General features: G+C 38.5%; 1 protein-coding gene across 1 annotated transcript in view; it reads left to right on the forward strand.

Annotated features, from left to right (window-relative positions):
* Positions 1 to 2104: 2104 nt before the first annotated feature.
* Positions 2105 to 24878, forward strand: part of LRRC2 (leucine rich repeat containing 2) — a 72952-nt gene continuing 50178 nt past the window's right edge. Inside the window, exons 1-3 of the mRNA XM_074166050.1 lie at positions 2105 to 2172; positions 13969 to 14114; positions 24158 to 24368. Of these exons, the coding sequence (XP_074022151.1) occupies positions 13990 to 14114; positions 24158 to 24368 (336 nt within the window). The 5' untranslated portion in view covers positions 2105 to 2172; positions 13969 to 13989. The remainder of the gene's footprint in view (positions 2173 to 13968; positions 14115 to 24157; positions 24369 to 24878) is intronic.

Below are 24878 nucleotides of genomic sequence, written 5' to 3' on the forward strand. Positions count from 1 at the left end.
AGATCCACCATTAAACAATATTAGATATTCTCCCTCTCCATCTCTTCAGTCACTTTTTATACCTCATCTAAATCTTTCACCCCCTTCCTCAGTTTTTCTTCATTTGTGTCTTCTCCTTCATAGGACCGCCTTTTTTTTTTTTTTTTTTTTTTTCAAATTAGGTGATGTCTGTTTCACCAACTGATCTTTTTTTCTCATTCCCTTCACAGCACACATCCCAAGTCTCTCTTTCTCATGGATAGGCTATGACTGTAATTTGAAGACTGGCTGATCTACGACTCCTTATCTAGGGCCAGGGAAGTAACTGCAAGGTCAGCTGCCTGTTGGGGAGACACATCTCAGAATCACAACATTTAAAAAGCACAAGACCTCTTACCTTCCTTAGCCTAAAAATCAACACCTGTACAGAAACTGATGGATCCTGAAAAAATGAGATGGAAGATTGTGTGTTTCTTAATATAATTGCTAATTAAGAATGATTTCATGTTATTGTGTTCTGAACAAAAATGTAGGAACATATTTTCCTAGGCATTGTCCAAGAAATCAGAAATATGGAGTGCGTTTTTGATCACACAAGTGATGTATTTTCTCTGCTCCAAAGTATTGTCTCCCTCACTGATTACTTCATCAGCTCTTGCAGCTGAAGTCTGATATGCATCACTGCTACAGGAAACCCAGATGGTTATTTGGTAAAAATATACATGTTGGTGGGCAGATGTATCAGAAGACAAAAAAATATCTTAAGCAACTCAGACCTGGTAGTGATGATCAATACACTTTATATCACTGATGTTTGTGATGAACAAAACAGTAAGGATTTGTGGTGCAGATCCTTCAGGCATGTCACCATACCTCAAAGCATGCTGCATCATAAAAGATCAAATCTATTTCAGGCTTGAAGACAAAATTTAATGTTTAAATCCACAGTTCATGGTTTCCCTGATTTTCGCATTCAATTGGTACCATTGTGATGTGATTTCAGCAGGGACACTGAAAACACGGCAGTGTAAAACTAGCATCTGAAGTTTCAGCCAAGCCCAGCTGCTGTAATTAATAATTATTATTACTGGCAGTGATGAATAATAAGCAGAAATGGCTGAAAAATATCAATTCTTTTTTTATCAAAAAATTAAATAATATTTTAATTGAAAAACTGAACTTAAGAGGAAATTAAATCAAAAGCAGTTTTTGGAAATGAATCTGATAAAAAACTTTATTTTTTTAAAACATCAGACCCAAACACTTGTGCTAAATCTGCTTGCTGTCTTTCTTTCAGTAGGTGTGAATCAGTTATTTTTTGACTAAAGAAGATCTTCTAATTAGGAATGAATGGGATTATTTCATCAAAAGGGCAATCAAAAAAATTCAACCATTTATGCTGAATTGTCAGGGCCCTGACAGACTTCCCTGTCCCTGCCTCCATCTCCCCCTCTGCACCTCTCAGCCCCGACACCGGTGTGTTCCCCTTCTTCCCACAGCCCAGGATCCCATGTCAACACCCTGGGGCCATCAGCCCCTGCTTCACCAATGCTAATGACACAGTGGGGATGGTCTCCAGCTCTTCATAGCCCCACCCTGCCAGGCCATGGGGTGACACTAACAGTAAGCAGGATTACTGCCACCAATACCAAGCAGTGAGCATTAAAAAAGTGAGCCACCATCAGCAACTAAAAGCAGAATTTGCTGTACATTAATCACTCATGGCAACTGCATTATGAGTGTCTGTGTGCATGTGTGTCTATTTCTCTCTCACACTTGCATAGATGTGGGGAGGAAGAGATAGTCTGTACCAGAAGAATGCAGGCTATGTTCATTTTTTTTTAATTCTCTTTGCCCTTTCCAAGGAAAATACATAAGCATGAGTAACATTAGCTCTGTCACACTTTAGTGCAAATGAGATGCCGCCCTAGCACTGTTGTTTCTCGTCCTGTGTTGTATCATGCAGTGTAGATACTTTATCCTGCCTGTGTCTCTGCTGTAAGACCACAGATCATGTTATCACTTTACAAATATAGCATATTAGTACATCTGGAAAGCTAGTCACGCTGTGGGGTTCAAACAGGTCTGGATGGCCATGCGCTATGCTGCTGCTATAAACAACCTCAGTGTCTCAAATTGAATAACTGCAGAGCACACTCAGGAGCTCTGGACACTTGTGTTCTTTCGTAGTAGGTAAGTGACAGTTTTGCTGATTATTGTATTTCTTCAGATGTGTGGGGTCAAGGTGGGAAATGGCAGGGCAGGTGAGAAGTTGTTATGAGGTCTTTGTTGCTACTACCATGTTGTGGATTTTTAAATTCTAACATATACGGGAAAAATAGCTGAAACATGGAGTGTTAGTCCAAAGTGGTGTGTTTGCTGATACCTTTAGTATATAGTAAGATTCACCCCATATATAGTTCCTCTAAGTAGATTTACACCTGTGACAAATCCACACTTTATAATTTAGGATAGCTTTCAGGACTCACTCCACGACTCAGCTGTAATAAACTCTTGCTATTACATCTCATGGACATACCCTGGTGTGAGAATGATTTTCAATAAAAAATAGTTGGAGAAGTTGTTCATTTATCTTTGTTGTCTGTCAAAATTTGGAATGGAATTTAAAAAGAGTTATAGAACTTGAGTTTCTGAAGGCCACTTACAGCTAATCTAACTGATATAGGAATTCTAGCCTGCTAAATCTTTTGTGGACAAAGACTATCATTTAAAGTCAAATATTGTCATTATTGTTGTTGTTGTTGCTACCATAAGTATTTAAGTGCTATTGCTGACGTATTACTTTCTGTAGGCTAAAAGGTACTGACCTCTCAATAGGTTCTTCCTCTCAATAGTAGTTAACTGAACACCATTTCAAGGATCAGTGATGGAGGATAGTGCCCATTAGCCAATGAGGTAGATCCTACCAAAGAGTTTCATCTACTTTGCTCTTCTCAGACAGAAGGTGAAGGTGGAGAATTATTCCAAGCAGGACATCCAGCTTCCACACCATCTCCATTTCCTATCCACAGGCATGGGAAGGTTTTGTGGGAAAGGCTAAAGACTCAGCTGTGGTGAGGGAAGAGATCTGATAAAATATAGCTGTCACCTCATAATTCTGTGGTGGGGTTTGGACCATTTGATCTAAAATAACTTGGCTGTTGGAGCAGCTTAAAGCAGTGTCTTCTCTTGCTTGTCTAAATAGTTTGCTGTATCTTCTTAAATCACAGAATTTGACTGCTTAGGAAATGGCTATGAGCATTTTACTCATGATAGGAGTAAAATGATCTTGTATCTAACATGGGAAATAGGACTACGAGCATTGATGTCATAGGTCAGAGATAGGTTTTTGCTCTCCTGCAGTAGAGGAAGACACAGATGATAGGATTGTATTCTTTGATCAATACATGGATAATGGGCCCCTGGGGGCAAAAGGAAATAATAAAAATTTTTAGGGTCTTTGGTTTGTCTTAATTAGAACAGGGAGCCTAAAATAACATTTATGATGTTGTCATCCCCATAGATAACTTTGGATGCTGGACACTGTACATGAAAGGTAACAGTCGTAGCCTCACTTCCTGGCGACAGTCCAGATCCATTAACCTTAAGACAAATGACAATAAGTCAATTAAACGTTGTGCAAAACCAAAAGCAACAGGTGGCAAAAAACAGGTCTGAGAAACCTGAGACTGTAATTTTATGCTTAATTAAGAACATCTAATTGTACATGAAAGCCGACATGTTTCGTTCAGTGGCAGTGAGTGCAATTTTATTTGCCATGGGTCTTCATATGAATAATTAAGTGGGGTCTCTCTGATCAATTCTTAGCACACACTCTACCTTTCCCAGGACTCTGTTACCTACTATCTAAGACAATAATTTTCATCTGCTGACTACAGCTACATTTGTAGATTCAACCATTTTTAAAAATTTGTAATACACTTTTGACAAGAAACAACCTTAAAATAGATGCCCCTTTAAAATACATCAGCCCTCTCTTGACCTTATGAGAATTCAGCTTCTCTTCAGCAACAGCCAGTGAAAAAAAAAAAAAGAATGGATTTATGTCCAGTGTTTCATTAGCTTCATTGTCAGTGGAAGAATCCTTTTCAATAACTAGTCAGTTCACTGAAGTGCTAGGGGAATACCTCTGTAATGTATTTGGCTTAGCAATCATGAAATGGTCAAGTTTTCAATACTTAGTGAGGTAAGGAAGGGGGTTAGCAAAACCTCCACCTTGGACTTCCAGAGGGTGGACTTTAGCCTGTTCAGAACTCTGGTTGGGAAAGTCCCTTGGGAGATAATCCCGCAGGGCAAAGGGGTCCAGGAAGGCTGAACGTTCTTCAAGAAGGAAATCCTAAAAGCCCAGGAGCAGGCTGTCCCCATGAGGTGCAAAACTAAAGGGCGGGGAAAATGGCCAGCCCGGTTGAACAAAGAGTTTTTGATAGGACTTAGGGAAAAAAGGAGGGTTTACCACCTTCAGAAGAAGGGACAGGCAACTCAGGAGGAGTACAGAGATCTTGTTAGGTTATACAGAGAAAACTTTAGGAAGGCAAAAGCCCAGCTGGAACTCAACCTGGCCATTAATATAAGGGACAACAAAAAAAAAAGTTTTTATAAATACGTCAACAAAAAGAGAGTCAGGGAGAATCTCCATCCCTTACTGGATGCGGGGGGGAAACATTGCGGCCAAGGACGAGGAGAAGGCTGAGATATTTAATTCCTTCTTTGCCTCCATCTTCAATAGTCGGACCAGCTACCCCCAGGGTGTTCAGCCTCCTGGGCTGGAAGATAAGGATGGAGAGAAGAACAACCCCCCCATAATCCAGGAGGAAGTAGTTAATGATTTGCTTATGCACCTGGACACGTATAAGTCCATGGGCCCGGATGGGATTCACCCAAGGGTACTCAGGGAGCTGGCGGGAGAGCTCACCAAGCCTCTCTCCATTATCTATCAACAATCCTGGTCAACAGGAGAGGTGCCAGATGACTGGAGGGTGTCCAATGTGATGTCCATCTACAAGAAGGGCCAGAAGGAGGATCCGGGAAACTACAGGCCTGTCAGTCTGACCTCGGTACCGGGAAAGATCATGGAGAGGATCATCTTGAGTGAGCTCCCACGGCAAGTGCAGGGCAGCTGAGGGATCAGGGCCAGCCAGCATGGGTTTATGAAAGGGAGGTCCTGCTTAACTAACTTGATCTCTTTCTATGGCCATGTGACCCGCCTTCTCGATGCGGGGAAGGCTGTGGATGTTGTCTACCTGGACTTTGGTAAGGCCTTTGACACCGTCCCCCATGGTGTTCTCCTGGAGAAGCTGGCGAATCATGGCATAGACAAGTGTACTCTTCACTGGGTAAAAAACTGGCTGGCTGGCCGTGCCCAGAGAGTTGTGATTAATGGAGTGAAATCCAGCTGGCGGCTGGTCACCAGTGGTGTCCCTCAGGGCTTAGGTTTGGGGCCAGTCTTGTTTAACATCTTTATTGATGACCTAGATAAGGGGATTGAGTGCACCCTCAGTAAGTTTGCAGATGACACCAAGCTAGGTGGAAGTGTTGATCTGCTTGAGAGTCGGAAGGCTCTACAGAGGGACCTGGACAGGTTGGATCGATGGGCCAAGGCCGATGGGATGAGGTTTAATAAGGCCAAGTGCTGGGTCCTGTACTTCGGTCACAACAACCCCAGGCAGCGCTACAGGCTTGGGGAAGAGTGGCTGGAGAGCTGCCCAGCAGAAAAGGACCTGGGGGTGTTGGTGGACAGCCGGCTGAACATGAGCCAGCAGTGTGCCCAGGTGGCCAAGAAGGCCAACGGCATCCTGGCCTGTATCAGGAATAGCGTGGCCAGCAGGAGTAGGGAAGTGATCGTGCCTCTGTACTCGGCACTGGTGAGGCCTCACCTTGAGTACTGTGTTCAGTTCTGGGCCCCTCACTACAGGAAGGACATTGAGCTGCTGGAGCGTGTCCAGAGGAGAGCCACCAATCTGGTGAGGGGTCTAGAGAACAAGTCATATGAGGAGAGGCTGAGGGAACTGGGCATGTTTAGTTTGGAGAAGAAGAGGCTGAGGGGAGACCTCATTGCCCTCTATAACTACCTGAAAGGAGGTTGCAGAGAGGTGGGTGTTGGTCTCTTCTCCCAAGGGAATAATGACGGGACCAGAGGGAATGGTCTAAAGTTGTGGCAGGGGAGGATTAGATTAGATATGAGGAAGAATTACTTTACTGGGAGAGTGGTCAGGCACTGGAACAGCCTGCCCAAGGAGATGGTGGAGTCGCCATCCCTGGAGGTATTTAAGAAACGTGTAGACGTGGCACTTCAGGGCATGCTCTAATGCCCGAGATTGTTGGTTTGTGTCTGTTTGTGGGTGGGTGTGGTGTTGGGTGGTTTTTTGTTTGTTTGTTTGTTTGTTTGTTCTTTGTGTGGTTGGACTCAATGATCTCAAAGGTCCCTTCCAACCATGAAGATTCTGTGATTCTGTGATTCTGTAATAAATCCCCTTGCATATGTAACATCTATCATGCTTGATGGCAAACACATTAATGCTACAAGAGTTGAGGAACTATAAGGAATATTGTAATGCAGCTGCTAATTAATCCATAATTAAAGACCTAATTAATGAATAACTGAAAAATTGTCTAAAAATCAAGATATGAAGACTATAGTGATAAAGGGGAATCTTGTTTGTGAGACTGCTTAATTTACATCTAGAATAGGAAGTGATTAATGAAAACTGTCAGTAAAACATTATGCTGCAGCGCTGGACAAAGAGAAATACATATATAAAAATGTGTGGTAACAAAGCTCAGCTTTTGCATATCTACATTCACATATCTTTTTAGTTTTCTGATGTTTGTAGTTATTTCTGCCTGAAGTATAAAGAGCAGGTTAAGAAAAGACATATTTGCTCTCTTAGCTGTGTTATGTAGACAATGCACAAGTTATTAATTTGTTTGTGAAAGAGGCTAATGTCAGATTCTGTTCTTAAATGCCTCTTTTATGAAATAGCTAAAGCAGAAAACTCAAAAAGAACCTGATGCATCAGAGAATTCAGGATTAAGCTCCTTGATAAGCAAATACACTAATTTGTGAAATTAACTTTACTGGAAGCTGGACTAATTAATAGCTTGAAAGTGCCACTGTCTGTCTGTATTTATTTATTTAGGTGCTGGCTGGCTGCAACTGTGCTCTTGAGAGAGCAGGAGGGAACATTTCAAACTCCCAAAACATCTGGGCTCACGTCCAGGTGTCAGGACTGCTTTCTGCCACCCTGGAGCAGCTTGTCGTTACCCTCTTCTATTTATTCCGCAGTGCAGCTGCATTTGCTGAATCTCTGCAGACCTGGGCCTTCAGGGTGGCAACCACTGTGATCCATAGCCCTGCCCATGTGTTCCCCAGGACCCAGCCATCACATGCATGCATATATGATCTGAAGCACAATCTAATTTGGATGCCTGACTGAAAACTCTGTCAAATCTGCACATTCAACAGGTCTAGTGGGAGATAAACCAGCCAAACTAGCAGGGAGAATAATTCCCTGCTGGTGTAGAGCAATAAGAGATTGTTGCTGGCAGCAAGACTAGGTAGGAAAGAGCAGCTTCCTGCTTTGCAGTTCTCTCCCACTACCCAAGCGGCACAGGGAAGTACTACCTCACTTAAAAGCTGTGTACAGTTAGCACAATATAGTTGTAGATTATGAACATTGTCACCATTTATATTGCTCTTTCAGTCACAGCAGGTTTCTGTAATTTAATCTTTCCTTGATAGCACAAAAAATGTGTTCTGTTGCTATCCAAATGTCAGTTTTCCTGTTTCCTTTGAATTATTTAAAGACTTGTGAGATAAATGACTTGATCATTCTGAATTGCGGTGTAAGCAAGCTTATTTCCTATGAAATTATTTGCAGGATTGTTAGGAAATATGTTCATCCACATTCTCCCCTATGTAATCCTGCCAGTAATATTTGTAAGATTGCAGCATATCTCCCACAGTGATTATCTGAAAGGACCCAAGCGAACAAAGCAGAAACAAATTGAAGAAACCAAAACATTAATAAATTGGTAACTCATGTAAAGCAGCAAAGGAAGTGTACACAGTGCTGCTATCGAAGGCAACCAGGCCTCAAACAAACTCAGGAGAGCCGTAACAGAGAGTAGTATTGGCTGTATCTGTAGTATCAAAACTATGTTGGACATCTTCCAGCCTCAAGAGAAGACACAAGTCTTGTTCTACAGAATGTACTGTGCACAGGCAAGTTGACCAGCATTAACACTGATGCCAGCTGTGTTCAGAGGAGGCTAGACTGTAGTATAATAACTCCAATATAATTTTGGTTTATAACTGGCTGTATTCAACCCACTCCAGACAAGACAGAGATAATGTTGGTAAACAGGGAGGAGATGTAGAAGGGTTAGTACAGTTAGTCATAGAAGGCCACACAGTCATCATATCTAAGGACAGTTTTCCCCTGTGCTCCACTAACTTTTTTTGCAAAGAAGGGTCTTGCCTTGTCCTTAATTTTTTGTAGTATGCTCCTCAGTGCATCATACATTGATATATCTCAGATGTTGATATGAGTAAAGAAAGGCTGCAAACTGTTCATTCAATGAAGCTGCTGATTTGAAGAGCACTTCTCTGCAGAAGGCCTTTTGTCTGGAATTCAGTGTTACTTTTACCTTATGTATCCTTAAGCAGTTTGCTGCTCAAAGATCAGGCAGACTATGGCATCTTATGATGCAAGCACAGGTAACTGAGATGAACCTCCTTCAGCATTAAACAGCAGGAGCTTCCAAAAGGCAGTCCCATTTTAAAACCCAATTGCCTGAGAGTTACTCCATATCCCAGGTTGATTACATGTCTGGATGTATTTCAAGTCATCATTTCCCTCCTTCATCATTTCCTTTCCCAGGGGAAAAAAAAAGGGGGGGGAAGGAAAAGAAAAGGAAAGGAAAGGAAAGGAAAGGAAAGGAAAGGAAAGGAAAGGAAAGGAAAGGAAAGGAAAGGAAAGGAAAGGAAAGGAAAGGAAAGGAAAGGAAAGGAAAGGAAAGGGGAAAGGAAAGGAAAAGAAAAAAGAAAAGAAAAGAAAAGAAAAGAAAAGAAAAGAAAAGAAAAGAAAAGAAAAGAAAAGAAAAGAAAAGAAAAGAAAAGAAAAGAAAAGAAAAGAAAAGAAAAGAAAAGAAAAGAAAAGAAAAGAAAAGAAAAGAAAAGAAAAGAAAAGAAAAGAAAAGAAAAGAAAAGAAAAGAAAAGAAAAAAAAGTCAAATGCCTGCCTCTGGGTTCAGAGGCCAAGTGGGAACAAATACAAGTAAGTGGTCATGAGATCAGTGGCTGCTGTCAAAGATGGCTATGGAAACATCTGGCACTCCTGTGGCAGAGCTGTAAACAAAAGGGTGGAGGTATCAGTAGCTGAAGGGAGCAAAGGCATTTATGGGGTAGCATACTAAAGCTTGCCAGTTTTAGTGGTGGGTAGACATAGTCAGAAGTATGTGTATCTTTGTAGCAACAACATGAATAAGAAGAAATAAAGATTATAGACATTACAAGGCAGAAATCTTCTTTTCAATTCTATAATTTTTCAATACCTTACTGAATAGATCCTGGTCTTGAGCTCCTGGGTACCCTTACTATTTAAAGAATAAAGTCTGAAGTAGATGCTAGAGAACTGTCTGTGTACCTTCAGGTGAATTTATGAATTAAAATAAAATAAATGATAATATAAAAACAATCCATGCAGATACGCAAGCAGATGCTTTTACTAGCAATAATATTTGACATTAATGTTGTAACTTTTAAATCAAAATGTATGATGAGTATCGTCACTAAGATTTTGCTTTTTTGCCACCTGATCCTCCAAATGCTTAATAGTGTCAATATCCTTATGCACATAAGGACTCTGATTTTAATAGGCCTATTTATATATAAAGTTAAATAAACAAAACTTTTGCAAGATTGTAAAGGAACAGTGTTGCCTTCTTTTTAAAATGTGTAGCTGCTTATGTAGGGAAAATCTTGCAATCATTAAAAAAAGAAATGTATCCCGAATGATTAGCTTTGTTTCTGAGCGAAATATTATGAGAAAGATAAGAAATCAGACTGACTTCCCAGTATGTTGCCTTTAAAGGATATTGATTAAGGCCTTATAGATTTCTTCTTGGGAGGTATAAATGGCTAGGGATAAGACTATAAGGCTTCCACAGACACACACACAGACCTATTTTCTCCACATGTGATTCTCTTCAAAATGACATTTTTTGCCTTCTGAATCCCTTTTCCCCTGGAAAGCACTGTTCTTTCATTATTATACACTGCTGAAAAACATTGCTTTTGTGATCTATCTCACTAATAACTCGTAAGACTGAATGAATGTTACAACCATGCATCATCTAAGAAGGGTGTGCTGATGATCTACAGCATAATTTACATGTAGATGTCACCCAAGGAAGGTGGCATTACATTGCAAACTCAGTGTAGTTATGAGCTAGAGCCTTTCAGACGCAGGTGATGGTTGCTTTTGTGGTCAGGACTTGTCCTTAATGAAAGCAAGGTTGCCTGTTTCTTGGGTGAGAAACAACTTGAGTATGGTTTTTTGGTTTTCAGTTACTGCCATATTAGTGGGTGGAATAATCTTCACAATTATCACCAAAGCTTGTCCTTAATGACCATGTGTAAGTATGTAAGTATGGGGTGTGAAAGGAGCAATGCTGAATTGCAAAAGGATGGGGAAATTGGAAGAGGAAGGAGACTGCAGTATGTGTAGATTTGCATGAACAACCATGTGACTACTTTGAGCAAGGCACCTGGACTAGGTGACCTCCAGAGGCCATTTCCAACCTCACTGGTTCTCTGATTTTTGACAATGGGTAAAATGCTAATGGTGATTATCTGTGAAGAGCCTAAGTGTGGGAGGGAACACAGGTGTGGAATACCAGTTGAAGGGAAGAGTTAGAAAGAAGTCTATAACGAGGCATTTCTCTACCCAAATGTAACTTCCCCCCTGTAACTAACAGATGATAGGTTTGGGTTTTCTTGTACAGGTCTAACCTGATGATTGGAAGATAGCAACTGCTGCACGTGAACTTGAACAGGCACAGCGCTGTGTATTTCTAGAAATGGAAATTATTTTTAGCAGTTGCTTCTTCTGTTGCAAATTCTTGCCATGCATGAGTAAACACCGTGAAGAACCTACTCTTAGGATCAGATTAATCTAGTTTCTACCAGCTTGCCAGGCTCTCTTTCCTGGGTGACATGTCATCAGCGCAAAATGGTGGTGTCTGAACTTTGGGAAATATACATTCTGCCATCACGCTTGATACTTCAGGCCCATTTCTTGGACTAGGATATGGGGTGAAGCAACAGCCCTTTGAAAGTTGTTGGGAGACCTTGTCAAAGTTGTAGATAGCAACAAAGTTTCGCGCTTGTCCTGATGAGTATTTCTAAAGCCTTAGCCACACTGTGTTCTGATCAGGATTTGTGGCTTTGCTCCTTTTGAAGAGATTAGTCCTGAGGAGTTATGATGGACACCTCTCACCTCCCACCCACATTCCTCCTCTGCTTTGGGTTTACCATTGAAGAAAAATGCCGATGCATTGCAACCCAATCTAACATGTGGATAAAAGCTGTATGAGCTTTTCCAACCTGAGTGCTTAATAAATCAGTGTCTCAATAAAGAACCCATGACTTAACTTGTGAGACAGGAAGGCGGGGAACAAGTCAAGTAAACAGAGTATTTTCACAGTTTATTCAGACTTTGTGTTGATTAAGGCCATCTAGCTCCAGCAGAGGTCAGATGTCCAGCTGCCATTTCACAGACTCTCAGCAATTCAGCTCCTGCAATAGCCCTTCCACCAAGACACTGCTATGAATTGGTTTATTAAAATGAATTAGATCCTGCAGAGTGACTGCTTGTCTGCAGGTACTGTGAGGGGGAAGTCCTTGTAACTGGGTTTCTCGATTTGGGCCACAGAGGAGAAAGTTTTATTTTATGCAGTAAAGAGTTTCCTGTAAATTGTTTACAGGAATATGTTTTAGAAGAGTACAGCTGATTACAGATAAACCTTTCCACTGAGAATAAGGTCACCATTCTCATTATACTGCTAATAAAGGGGTTTGACTTGGCTGTTGTCAGCAATTGGTTCCAGATAGGTTGGGAACTATTTTTGCCTGATTGTTAGTGCTCATAAAGATGAACCAGCAATGGGAACAGCTTTATGAACAGCAAAGATAGCAGTTTATATAAACACCCTAAGATACAGAAGATTATGTCATGGAAAAATATTGGTCTCTGGTTGCAAAGGTGGACAGGTAGGAATCTTTCCCCTTGGTGTACCTATGCATAATCCTTTTTAGTCCATGTTGTGCATTTTCCAGAGGACATGAGGGTGTTTTGCTGGTTCAGAATAAATTATTCCTTTATGTGTTACATATTGCAGAAAGATGTACAAGTGAAAGAGGGTGAAAGAGAAAAGCGAAGTTACAAGTGGAAAAGTGCCGAGGGGAGAACGATTTCCCCTTCCTCCTTAGTATTATAACAGAAGGACAGATAATAAATAACCCCAGTTGAAGGATGTAGAGCTTGGAAAAAACGATTACAGTAAGGTCTGAGGAAAAAGTAATAAATACAAGCTTGAAAACACCCAGTAAAGGAAAGGGCAGATCGTTTTTTAAATGATCAGTAGACAGTTCAGTAGAGTTTTCTTCTTTCCTTTCTTTTTTTTCTTTTTAAGCTTATGAATGATATAACGAATGTGGTATCTAATGAAATCTCAAGGAAATTTTAAATAACTGATTTTCCTTTTCTCTACTTTTATCGTGGTAGAAGCAATTTCTTTTAAAAGGCTTCAAACTTGTTTGCAGCGGTTAAACAAACCATTTTACAAAGAAGTAAGGATGACAGAAGTCCTCTGTAGACAATCTAGCTGCACTTCATGGAAAGCAGTGTATTGTGATGATTGTACCCTCACAAGTGATGCAAGAGAGTACAGTCTTACCTATGTTATCAATACCTGTATCTGTACTTTTGTTAGTGATTTACTAAGATATTTTTTTCCTTTGTTGGTACTGAATCATCGCTACAGTTTAGTAAGGAAAACCACGGTGCCAGTCACACTGTGTTTCACAAGATGTAAATCTGAGGTCTTCATCTCTAGTGGTTATTAAAGATAATACAGTGTGGTCTTTGCCTCGAGTGAAAAGAAGGTAGTATTCATATTAGGTCATGCTAAAGCATAATGCCTGCTAAAGGGAATGAGAGCTTTGTCACAGACTTCAATAGGGGCAAGGTTCCTGCAAGAAATTTCTGTGGTTTTAACTGAATATGGAAAGCTTGGTAAGTTAGGGCCCAGTTCAGCTCAGTTCTTAACTGCACAGGACGTAATATATTCGTGCCAAGCCTTCAATTGTTGGAAGGTAATTCTACATATACTAATAAATGGGGACCATGTGTTCACAGACCCTTGACCTCATCTTGCCTTAGGTCAGTTTTCATTGTATAGCACCTACTTATGCAAACACTGGAAATTCCCATATTCCACTGGAACAAGATAGCTTGGGTGCGTAAAGATCAATACATGACAACCCAAAATGAAGGGCTTTTGCATGATTTACAATGAAAAAATTCTTTGTGAGCTCTTGTTTTAATATTAGAGAAATTGTAAAAATACAGACATTTTAAATTTCTTTTCATCAGTATTACTTAATCAAATTAGTATTTATTTGCAACTGTGTCTATCTTGGAAAGGGAAACTTGCAAGGAATAAAAAAAAAAATTGAACATTTAGCTGTTGCCATAGATTTTATGTAGAAGTGAATTGTATGCTACATTGACTACTGCCAGCACAAAACCCTAGAAAAATTAGGTAAGATGGAAAGCGTACAATTTGTAATATTTCTTATGACTTCAGCTTTTTTTCCCCCCATAATTTTAATGAAACATGATCATTTAGTTCCTCATTTTTCTAATTATTTCTTTCCTGAAGTGTTCATGGTGGCTTGTTCTTGCAGGAGAAGCTTAATTTTGACAGTATGGGGCATCAGGTGATAATATTTGACTTTTCTCTCATAAGAGGACTGTGGGAAACTCGAGTTAAGAAGAACAAAGAACGTCAGAAGAAAGAGAAAGAAAGATTAGAAAAAAGCTCATTGGAGAAGTAAGCCGACTTTTTTTGCTGTTCATTTTATCTGAATCCATTATTATTACCCACTAACATTGCCATGTACTAAGCATTGTCAGATGATTCAAATTTTACTTTTTTGGGGTTTGATTTCAATGATTTCTCACCTCTTTTCCTCAGATGATTGTAAGACAAATGCAGCAGAAACTGTGCTTGTATTTCATTAGTCCCTGCTCTTTCCTATGTAGATTATGATTTACTAGTAGTGTATTTTGTTGTTTACTGTGTAGATTTAATGTGAAGAGAAAAATAACATATTTTGTAACTTTCAGTTCCTTATATGCTGTATAAAAGTATGGCTCTTTATTGTGAAAGTCATGAAAACATGCTCATAAAATTCAGTACTAAGAAATACTTCAAGTCTTTTTGTTGAGTTGGCAGGAGAAACAAAAGGAATTAAACAAATGTACACATACAATTACTTCTGAATGGGAGAGAGAGGATAGAATGAAAGAATTATCATAGGATTTTTTTCTTGTTCAAATACTAAAGAGAGCCTTGATTATAATACTTACACCCGCTAATCATGTTATTGTTTTTATTATATCTAATTTATGGTTTCTCTGAGCAGTTTTTTGGTTTCTTTATGTTCATTCCCATTAGAAATAGTGAAATATTATACTGTGCTGGTAATGTTGGAAACATATGACTTGTCATCTTTCCCCTCCGAGAAGAGAACAAAGCAATAAAAATAACTTTCTGCTTTAAAATGAAAAGCAAAGGGTTAAACAGTGCCCTTGTTTAAGACTATAATTTTGTTAAACCTTCATGTGGTACTTTGGCCTTCTCAGGAGACACCCAGTCACAGATTCTCACCGCCAGTACAGCTACACTGACAACAGAGCAGCTGAGCTAAGAGGAGATCAGGGTAATACAAAGTCTGACTGCCCTTACTACAAGACCTTGCTCTTCAAAACATCCACAGTCACAGTTTGGTTTCTCCCATCTCTACCCAAAACCCACATTAAAAACCATAATCCTAACCAAAAAAAAAAAGAAGAAAAAACCAAAGCTTGTCCTTCGGATTAAGTTTTCTGGCAAGGATAAGCTTTTTTTTGGTATGAGCTGAGGGGTAGAAAAAATTTGCTGTTGTAAGTGTTGCCTTTATGGTGGGAAAGAGAAGTGAAAGGTGTTGGTATGAAACTCAATCAAACTTTATTCTGTCCCAGATACTGCGTTAAGAAGTGGCTTTGTGCAATTTTAATGCAGATAAAGCAGATGACTACTGCTGTCTGTGTCAGCTAGTGGCTCTTGGGGTGCCACAGCAGCCTTCTTCATAAAAAAAATATTATAGAATCATAGAATCATAGAATTGTCTAGGTTGGAAGGGACCTTTGAGATCTAGTCCAACCATCAACCTAACTCTGATAAAAAAACATCACTAAACCATGCCTTCTAATGGCACATACAGTTATCTTCAGAACTGACGAAAGGTCAGTCCCAATGTGGACCTGAATGTCAACATCCACCTGCCATGTTTTGTTTGGGTTTTGTTTTTCTGTGGTGCAGAAGATAACTTCTGAGTTCACTAGTACAAAAGCAAACCAGAAGCACCAGGCACGGGGAACTTCTGTATGGAAAGCGGAAAGAGGATAACATTATGTGCTCTGAAGCAGCTAATTTCAGCTCACATGTTTTTTATCAGTTGCATATGTTAAGCCTTATTTCTTATTGTGACTTGTATTTTCCATAAAACCAATACATTCTCCCTGCTGTTTCTGCCTGTGGTTATTTGTCTGTAACCACCCATCCAGCTGAAAGAATGGAGCTTGACCGCCCGTTCTGCTCTTTTCAACTAATGAGATCCAAAGTCATTCTTTTATCTTCCTTCACCAACTGGAGCTGGAGAATTTGGGATTTGATGCAGAGGAGTAGAAGGTTCCAAGTGCACTTTCAACATTCACAAAGGATTTTTGTTTTCTTTCTTTGGCTTGCAATTTACATATGGTACTTTGTCTCGTTGCATGCACTCATGCAATTGGATTGATTTCCAGTTAGTCCTACTTTTTTTAGAGCTCCTGGAAAAAAGGAGCTTTGTTTCCTGAACATGAGTGACCAGTATTTCACCTACTGAAATGAATGGCAAAGTTCATGTCCGTTCTTATGATGCAGGCCTCATAGAATGGATAAAACTGACAGAATAATGGTCAAATTAAGTTAAAAGAAAAATCCTCTTTGTTTTATGAGGTGTGCAGTGACCAACTGACCTTTAGGTCCCAAAGGTCAGATCTCAAGTTATTTCTTAGATGTTTTTCAGTGCTTCCAATAGTTGGGCCAAAAATAGGACAAAATTCTTCTTGTTGTTAGCTCGAAAGCATAGATAAAATTGTAATTATAATTAAATGTTTAATAGAAATAATGTTTCCCTGTAAAAATTATTTTCAGTATTTTAGGGAATTCTGTGTGTGATGAAATTCTGGTATTCTACTCAGATATTAAAGTTTTACCACTGTGAGGTAGATCCACTGAAATTGGTGACAGTACTTACTGTCAAATCACAGTAAGAAAGCATTTTGGAAAGGACTGTGACCCAAAATGTTAATTACAAAAATACACTCAAAGAAGGCAGTTTCCCAAATTAAGCACTGCATTCTAGCATTTAAGATTCTAGACATTTACTTTTGCTAGCAGCCTGAGTGAATTCCCTAGTAGGGCTGAAATTAATAGTTTCTCTGCAAATATACTCATGTAACAGATGAGTTTGAAATCTTGCCTGCTAAGGCTGCTTAGTTTTTTTTTTTTTTAAACAAAATCCATTTTTTTTCAAAATGGTTACAATTCAGTAATGCCCTTGAGATTGTGGTGCAGTTCCTTATCAGCTATGCTTCTGTGTAAAATGACCTGATAATATATATAGAAATATAGCATGTATTATTTGAGGAAAAGATCCCAATGAATATCTAGGGAACTTTGCTTGCCTTCGGGCAAGGTAATTCATACAGGGTCAGTAAGCAGTTAAATGTAAGATAATTTCTCTTTTTTGACTGAAGGTTTTCTAAGAGGAAAAGCTCACAAATAAATGCAAAGCCTGAACTGTATTTGCATTAATGGTGAGGTCTTGTAAAGGTTTTGGGAATTTACAGGTCTAGAACAGATGTTTAAACAGCTGGCCAGTGAAAGCTGTTTCTGGAGAAGATTCTACTGAGAATATTGCCAGAAGCTCATATCTGGCTTTCTGAGATACTGGTATCAGATCACTTTGGGTGAAGTTAATTCAGTCCTCTGTTTGCCCTTTGGTTTTGTGGGACTGTGGAAGCACAGCAGTTTAAGGAACCCCTACTTCTGGGGGCACATATAAACCAGCAGCTGAGTATAAAAGTAAAAGAGACAGTACACTGTTTTGCAGGAGTAATTTCATTTTACTTCATGTCCTTAATCCCATCAGACAAGTCCATTCTAAATCTCACAGAGGATACAAAACATGAACTGTTACAAAAAATGTGCACTGTTCTGTGGTTATCCAGATCTTTATGAAAGTGTCTATTACGGAAAGAAGTTTGTGTTTATGGCACTGTTTTATATTTCGTCTTTTAGATTGTGGTAGTGCTGAACAATCTTATATTGTACCCTGAAATCCTGAATGCTGTCAGACTAATTTGATGTGGTATGATGATTTTCCTCATTATTTTTTACTTTCTACTTGTCATTTTTTTGGAAAAGGAACAAGAGTGAGCATTTACAGTTAGATTTTTTTTTTGAAGGATTGCAACATGTTTGTCTTCTGTGTGAAATGCAGGTAAGGTAAAAATTGAAGGCTGTCAAATTAAGCATTCAAGCGAGGAAATGCCAGAGCTGTTTGCCCAGATTAGCTATCTAAATCTTTGCTGTAAAGCAGCACAGCATCCCCTGTCCGCCAACCAAACATGCAGCAAAGATAACAGTTTGTTCAGCCACCTCTTTCAGTGCCTCTCTTCTTGAGAAATTTCCTCTCAAGGTCTGGCTAGCTAAATGTCCATGTAATGTGCATGTATTATTTTTCTGAGCTATGTACTTCAATGTTAAAAATCAAAAGAAAGCTTTCACTTTACAGGCAGACAGTGACTTTTCTCCCTAAGAGTTTGTATGTTTGTTTAATAAAATAGATTTTTCTCGATCTCTCTGCCAAACTTAAGTGTTATAACTCTACTTGTACCTGAACTAAGAGTTTATTTGTGATATTTATCTTTATTTTCCCACTCATTACCCAATTCAGAAACTTTTCTAAGCAAGACTAAAACTTAAGCTGGGAGTCCTAATCCCCAAACACAAATCATAAACAGTAAGTTGGGAGTAGAACTGCAACACTAATAACCACTTATGTTTGCTTTTGTTCTTAGGCACCTGTGCATACAGACCTCGCATCTAATATAATGTACGTAAATGGGTTGAAAAATAAAAGCTGCTGTTCAGCCACAATCCTTTACAACCCGTGGAAGACCCTGGCAGAGGGACCGAAATTAAATCAATCTAATTGAATTTGAAGCAAATGTTACTCGTCCATCAGGAATATCAGTCTGGCCTGAGCTCCAGTTTAACTCTACTGCTCTTATAAGAATTCCATAAGATTATTTAATGTGTGGCTAGTGATCCTGATTTAGACATCACCATCACCCAGGAGTACTAAACTGGTGTCACCATGTAGTGCCCTGGCTATTTCTTCCATCTTGATTTAGACAAAACAGTGCCATCTAATGAAACTTCCTTTCTTTACCTAAGAAGCATAGCTTTTCCTCAAGGCTTGATAATCAGACATTGAACAGTTAGTAACTGCAGAAGGAAGAACCATTCAAAGAAACCCAGCTACTCCTCATTTACTCGAATGGCTCTGAAATACTCACAAATGCAAAATTCTTCTAAGCTGGTCACATCACAGAATTTTTGTACAGTAATTCTTTGGATCTTCTACAGTAATTCTTTGGATCAGGTTAATTTGATTCATGATTTTGCTGGAGGATCTAAAATGCCAAGCAAGGAACTCCCATATCCTCAAAAGGAAATATTTATAATAATAATAAAAACAAATTGTATGTTGCTAAATCTCTTTGCTGCAGATATACTCCAATAGTGAAGTAATGTTTGGAAATGATTACCTGAAGACAAGTTCAGCACTATCCAAAATGGAAATACTTGAATATTCCATTTTCCTGCTAATCCTGTTTCACATCTATAGTGTATTGTTGGGAAAACTTACTGAAAAACAGCAATGTATTCGGAAATAGCTTGCCAGAATTAACCTTTCCGCTATACCATTTACAGTCTGCTTTAGTGACAGGTGTGTTTTTGTTTTACAGGTGTAAAGATATGAAACGTAACTATTTTTTTTTTGACAAACATAAACAATATGCAATCAACCTTTTTTAAAATTAGTTGGACTATTTGCATGATTGAAATGGAAATACTGGAGTAGTTAGCTGACTTGGAACCTTAGATCTCATCTGGGTCCTGTGTCCAGAAAAAGTATTTTTTTGTGCTCATACTCCCACCTATATTAGGCTTGATTTGAGTAACACACTCTTTTTGAATATTGAAAATGGTAGTTGTTTCTTTAATCTGACTGCCACTGTTTGATCAAGCTCTAGAGGAAGATCAAAATATATAATTGCTGAATAGTTATAAAAAGACACAAACTTCAGGAGGGCTGTGATTTTGAAACTAGCTCATTTATTTGTCATATGTGAAAATGTGTTCCAGGAATATCAGGAGACTTTGAAGTGCCAAGATGAGTGGATAATTTTTTTTCTGTTTGCCATTTTGGTTTTGGTGCCTTTCCTGTCTTTCCTGAAGATTCATGCAATAGCCTCCATATTCGACAAATGTGGTGGCAATTCTATTTTATTTGAGCACTGTTACCAAAGGAAGGCTTAAAATGGTCTTTATTTTCTAGAACTACCATCATGTCGGGTTTTTTTGCCAATGACAGAGCTGGGTAACAACCATGTAGCTGAATAGATCCCTTTGGTTTGATCTCAAATGTAACCTGTAAATTATAGCTTTGTAATCTTTGCTTAATGATACATACCAACTTGATGTAAGTCACACCTCCAGGCCAGGAAGGCTCATATTGATTCATTTGGTTAATGTGTACACAAAAGGTACAAACAGGGGTTACAAATTGTTAGATCCTCTGCCCTTGGGATATATCATGTTTTCATTCTGAGATGTACTGTACAAAATTATGCATGTTTGTTGCTCCATTATTAATTCACTTTCCATCTTTTCAAAATCCGCTTGTACACAATAATTAGCCTGGTCATCATAAGTGGGCATTCTTTAAAAGCTTTATGAGCATGTTGTCATCATTTAATGTATGATTAAAGAAGAAATTTTACACAGGATTTCCACATCACTGCATGATATCCACTTTGAATTCCTAAGCAGGTTTAATTTTTAATGCCTGTCTTTCTTTTGAGGTCAATATTTCACTGACTGATTTGGTTAACAGCAGGTTTTTTTATGTGCATTTTGTTTTATTTGGCTAACAATGTGTTGTGACCTCCTGAGATTTTTGTTTTGTGCATGTTGTCAGTAAGGTGTCAGAGGACAGTTTATTCTTTCATCTTCTTGCCATTTTTTATATTCCTTGTTGTGAGAGAGTAAAATTTTAGATGTGAGCCCTCTGCCCTTGTGTTCCTGGGGTCTACCTGACAGAACCAGCACTGCGGTGTAGTAGAGCAGCTCAGTGCCTTACTTTTATTAAGAGGTAGACTTTTTGACCTCTTCTTTCTGTTTTTTAAGTTTCTAACATTCTTAGAATTTATACTACGAGGAACAGGTCAGTCATTTTTTGCGCTTAAATGAAGAGCAATGGATATAAAAAAAGCATCTTGAAGGCAAGCCTTTTCAGTGCATTGAATTATGCTCTGAGATGAAATGTTCATTACTTTGGTAGAAAGTGAAGGATTTCCATGGAAATGAGACAGTAATGCAGAGTTCAGTTTCACAGAGGGACATAAAAGCTGTGTGTGGAGGACTGGAGGAGGATGTGAGAAACAGCAGTACAGCAGTGGTAAGTAAAGCTAGGATTATTTAGAAGATTTTAGAAAAAAAGGAATGTCAGGGGTTTAGGCCTTTTCAGTTCCTGCCTTTTAATATTTCAGATCCTTTTGTTGTTCTCTTCCTTGGGGATTCAGTTAACTTTTTTTTCCCCCTGCCCACTTTACCTCCCACCCGCAGTAAGACAAAGCTTTTATAGCTAATTAGCTATGCTTAGTGGTGGATGAGTTTTGGAAAAAGGATGAGTAGGTGGTTTGGGTCTGTTTATTTTTCTTATAGTATATGAAAGTATTATTTTCTGGTTTTTCCTAGTGATCTTTTGCTATTGCATTGTGTGCCTTCTGTTGTGCTGGTGGTCTTTGGGGTTTAAATGACAGCTTGAATACGCAAGATCAACACTAAAAATTGAATTGGCTCATGTATCAAAGCATCTGAAAGAGGTGTTTCATGTCTGCTGGTATGGAAAATTCTGCTATCTGAGCACTTCCAGACTGCAGCTGGAGGGGATACTGTTTGGTAGGACTAGAGATCAGGTACTTATATGTAACCAGAAGTATCATATGCAGAGCGTTGAAGGATCACAAAATGGGCTAAGAAGCTGTGTCTGGTCTAACCTATTTTCTTGTCTTTGTTATATCAATTAGCTTCAGAAAAGATTTTGAGATGTTATGGGTTGGTGGTGGACTCTTCCTTGACTGTACCAGCAGTGTCAGTACCCCTCTAGGGACTCCTTGAGCTGAGCATGTTGCTGGACATGTTTTCTATCTGTCCAGTATTTTTCTTCCTAACTGATTTACTCATCAGATCTTGCTCTGGTATAAACCAGTTCACAATTAGACACCAAGAGAAACCATGAGATTTACTTGAAATATATATATATTTATTCTGAAGCCTCCTCTATTGACACTTCAAATCTCAGAAAGTCCTCCAGATACCTACTTGTAAAGAGCACACTGATCTCTCTAATGAAAACTGAAATGAAGCCAAGGATGAGTAACTTTTCTGCAGCTCTCAATAACTTCTTTAACTATTTTCACTGGTCCTTTCATACCTTGATAAGTTATTGCTCCAATGTCTCTCTCAGAGCTCTTCTGCTTCTGACATGCTAGAAATCCTTTTCCTATTCATTTGTATACCTACAATAAGCGACTTCACTTGCTTTTTTTTGTGTGTGTTTTTACATTTAATTTATAAGAGCTTATACTGCCTTCTAATTTCTAAGTGCCATTTTATCTTTTTTTATTTTTCTATTTTAGGAAATAAGGGGAGAAAGAGATCCTTCCAGTGGCTTCATTAGAATGAACTTACTCTGACGTTGTGCTGTTTTCATGCAGTCTGCCAGCACTTTACCCAGTGAGCTGTACTTTTAACCAGCTTCACTGTTATATGAAGCTCACTTCTGAAATATTTGTAGAAAATATTCTTCCTTATTTTCTCTTTACAAAAATGTTGCATGGGAAAACATTGCAGTAATTATTACAGAAGGAGCTTTCTGTAATTCTCTGATGGCCCATGTATAGTGTGCTGCTCTTTGAAACTAGATCAGGGCTTCTTGTGGTCTCTCAGGCTAGCTGCTCTGATAAAGTCATATATAGTTTCCAAATTTGTATATTGTCTGCAGTGTGTCAGTGTGCTGTGTGCATGCAGATAGCTGAAGTCTTGCTGTTGTTGTTGTGCTCTCTGCTTTTGTTTCTAACATCCCCTAGGGTTTTAGTAAGTGCTATAATTTGTGCTGGGCAGCTTAGAGCTGTCTCAGTCATACCTTTCCTACTTAGGCATGCAGTTTTGATGCCTAATGATTTGGAGTCAAATATGACTTTTAATTTGTGGTATCATATTCCCATAAATAAACTCTGCCCTGCAGTTTCTATCCCGTACCTTACTATCAGCATCCAAAAATTACTTATTTTGACACCAAGCCTGGAAGATACTTATTGTACCCAAGTTTGTGACTGATTTCTTGTATGTGACTTAAAAGCAGACATTCAGTTTCATGTGCCATTGTTTTAATATCTTAGCATTTTAGAGACAATTTCATGCTTAGCTAGGAATAATGTACTAGGTTTTGTTAGTTACTACTCGAACTTTACAAACTTGGACGTGATTCTCTTCCTAGGACATGCCATTTTTGACTTTCTTTAGGGGGCATATTATCCTGAACTTTGTGCTCTTCTTCACCTGTCAGTTTTCTTCAAGTCTTTCAGCTTAAAATTTCTGCCAGAGGTGGAGATCACATAAATCCACAAAAATCTAGCATTCAAAGCAGGAGATCAGATTTATGGTGCAAGGCGCTCTGCAGAGTCCTATTTTGATATAAGGAAGGCTTCTGTGCTGGTGGTCAATCAACCTGTACCTTAATTAATTAAGGTGAAATACATTTCTCTTAAATTAAAGCACATGATTTTAGCAATATTTAATTATATCACATTGAATTTGTACCTGAAGTTATAAGGTTAAAAGTTTGCCCTGAAGGTGAGCCTAAAGTTAGACTGACATTCAATGTGAAGTTAGTTGGCATGTGGTGACTTTGACCCTTACATCCACTTTCTAAGATGATATTGGAAGATAATATGAAAAAAAAAAAAACCAACATTATACTTGAACAAGAACAGTCAGGGAAAAAGGAATGTTTCTAACTTTTTACTTTCTAAAATGACATTTTTCTGAATGAAAAATTTTGCATATATCACCAGGTCCTTGTTTTTGTTTATACATATAACTTATTCTGTGAAAATTTTCTACTCTATTGAAATAAAGGGCATCATACCTGCTGTTTTACAGTGTACTTGGTCTCCACTTTACTGGAGTTATTCCCTGGGTGTCACTGTTTTATAGTCACTAAATGAAATCTATCTGTAAGTCTAGAAAATCTAAGCATAACTGCAGGAATGCCTTTTTTTTTTTTTTTTCCCCTTTGAAAATGGTCAATACATTAGCTGCATAATTATATTTTGTTAAGTACTTGTGCCAACAAAGATCAAGCTTTAAGACTTACTTGCCATACTGCTTTAGCTGATTCACATAAGCCTTTTTTGGCACTATTTCAGGATAAAGCAGGAATGGAATTTCATACTAGAGTGCCGGAAGAAAGGCATTCCTCAATCAAAATACCTCAAGAATGGCTTTGTAGACACTGATGAGAAGATCTTGGACACTTATGGAAAGACGACTCAGCTCCAGAAAAGGCATGCTTTGTCAGATGAAGAAAATAAGGAAAAAAACAAGTTTATTTTTCAGCTTTCTGGAGAGCAATGGATGGTAAATATAATGGAAAATATGTTTCTATTGCTAAAGAGTTTGGGTAGCATAACACTGTAACTTTGAATCCCCCAAAACTCTTTTTTTTTTTTGCCAATGCATATGAAGTTGATACTTTTTCACAGTATTAGAAGTGATGAAAGCATTTCCTATCTTACCCTGATCTAGTGGTTTAGTTTTCAAATATGCTTATTTTAAATTCTCTACCGACACATGTAATTTAGCCCTCTCAAAAATTTTGGTATAAGCAATCATATTTCAATAAGGTATCTTTTTCTAAAATTCCCCAATGGATGGAAAGAGATGAAAATAACATTCATCTTTGTAGGCTTGTTGATGTCTTCTACTACTTAGAGATCTGTCTTCTTGCTTTAATGGTGTGATAACTTTTTACTCAAGCTCTGCTCAAGTCAAATGTTAACATCAATCCACAATGGTCTTGCTGAAAAAAGCACTTTTAACTTATGTTATGTTTGATGCGAAATATCAGTTTGGAAGTAAACTCTGAAT

Source organism: Numenius arquata, chromosome Z (assembly GCF_964106895.1).
Source record: "Numenius arquata chromosome Z, bNumArq3.hap1.1, whole genome shotgun sequence".
NCBI classification, from domain to species: domain Eukaryota; kingdom Metazoa; phylum Chordata; class Aves; order Charadriiformes; family Scolopacidae; genus Numenius; species Numenius arquata.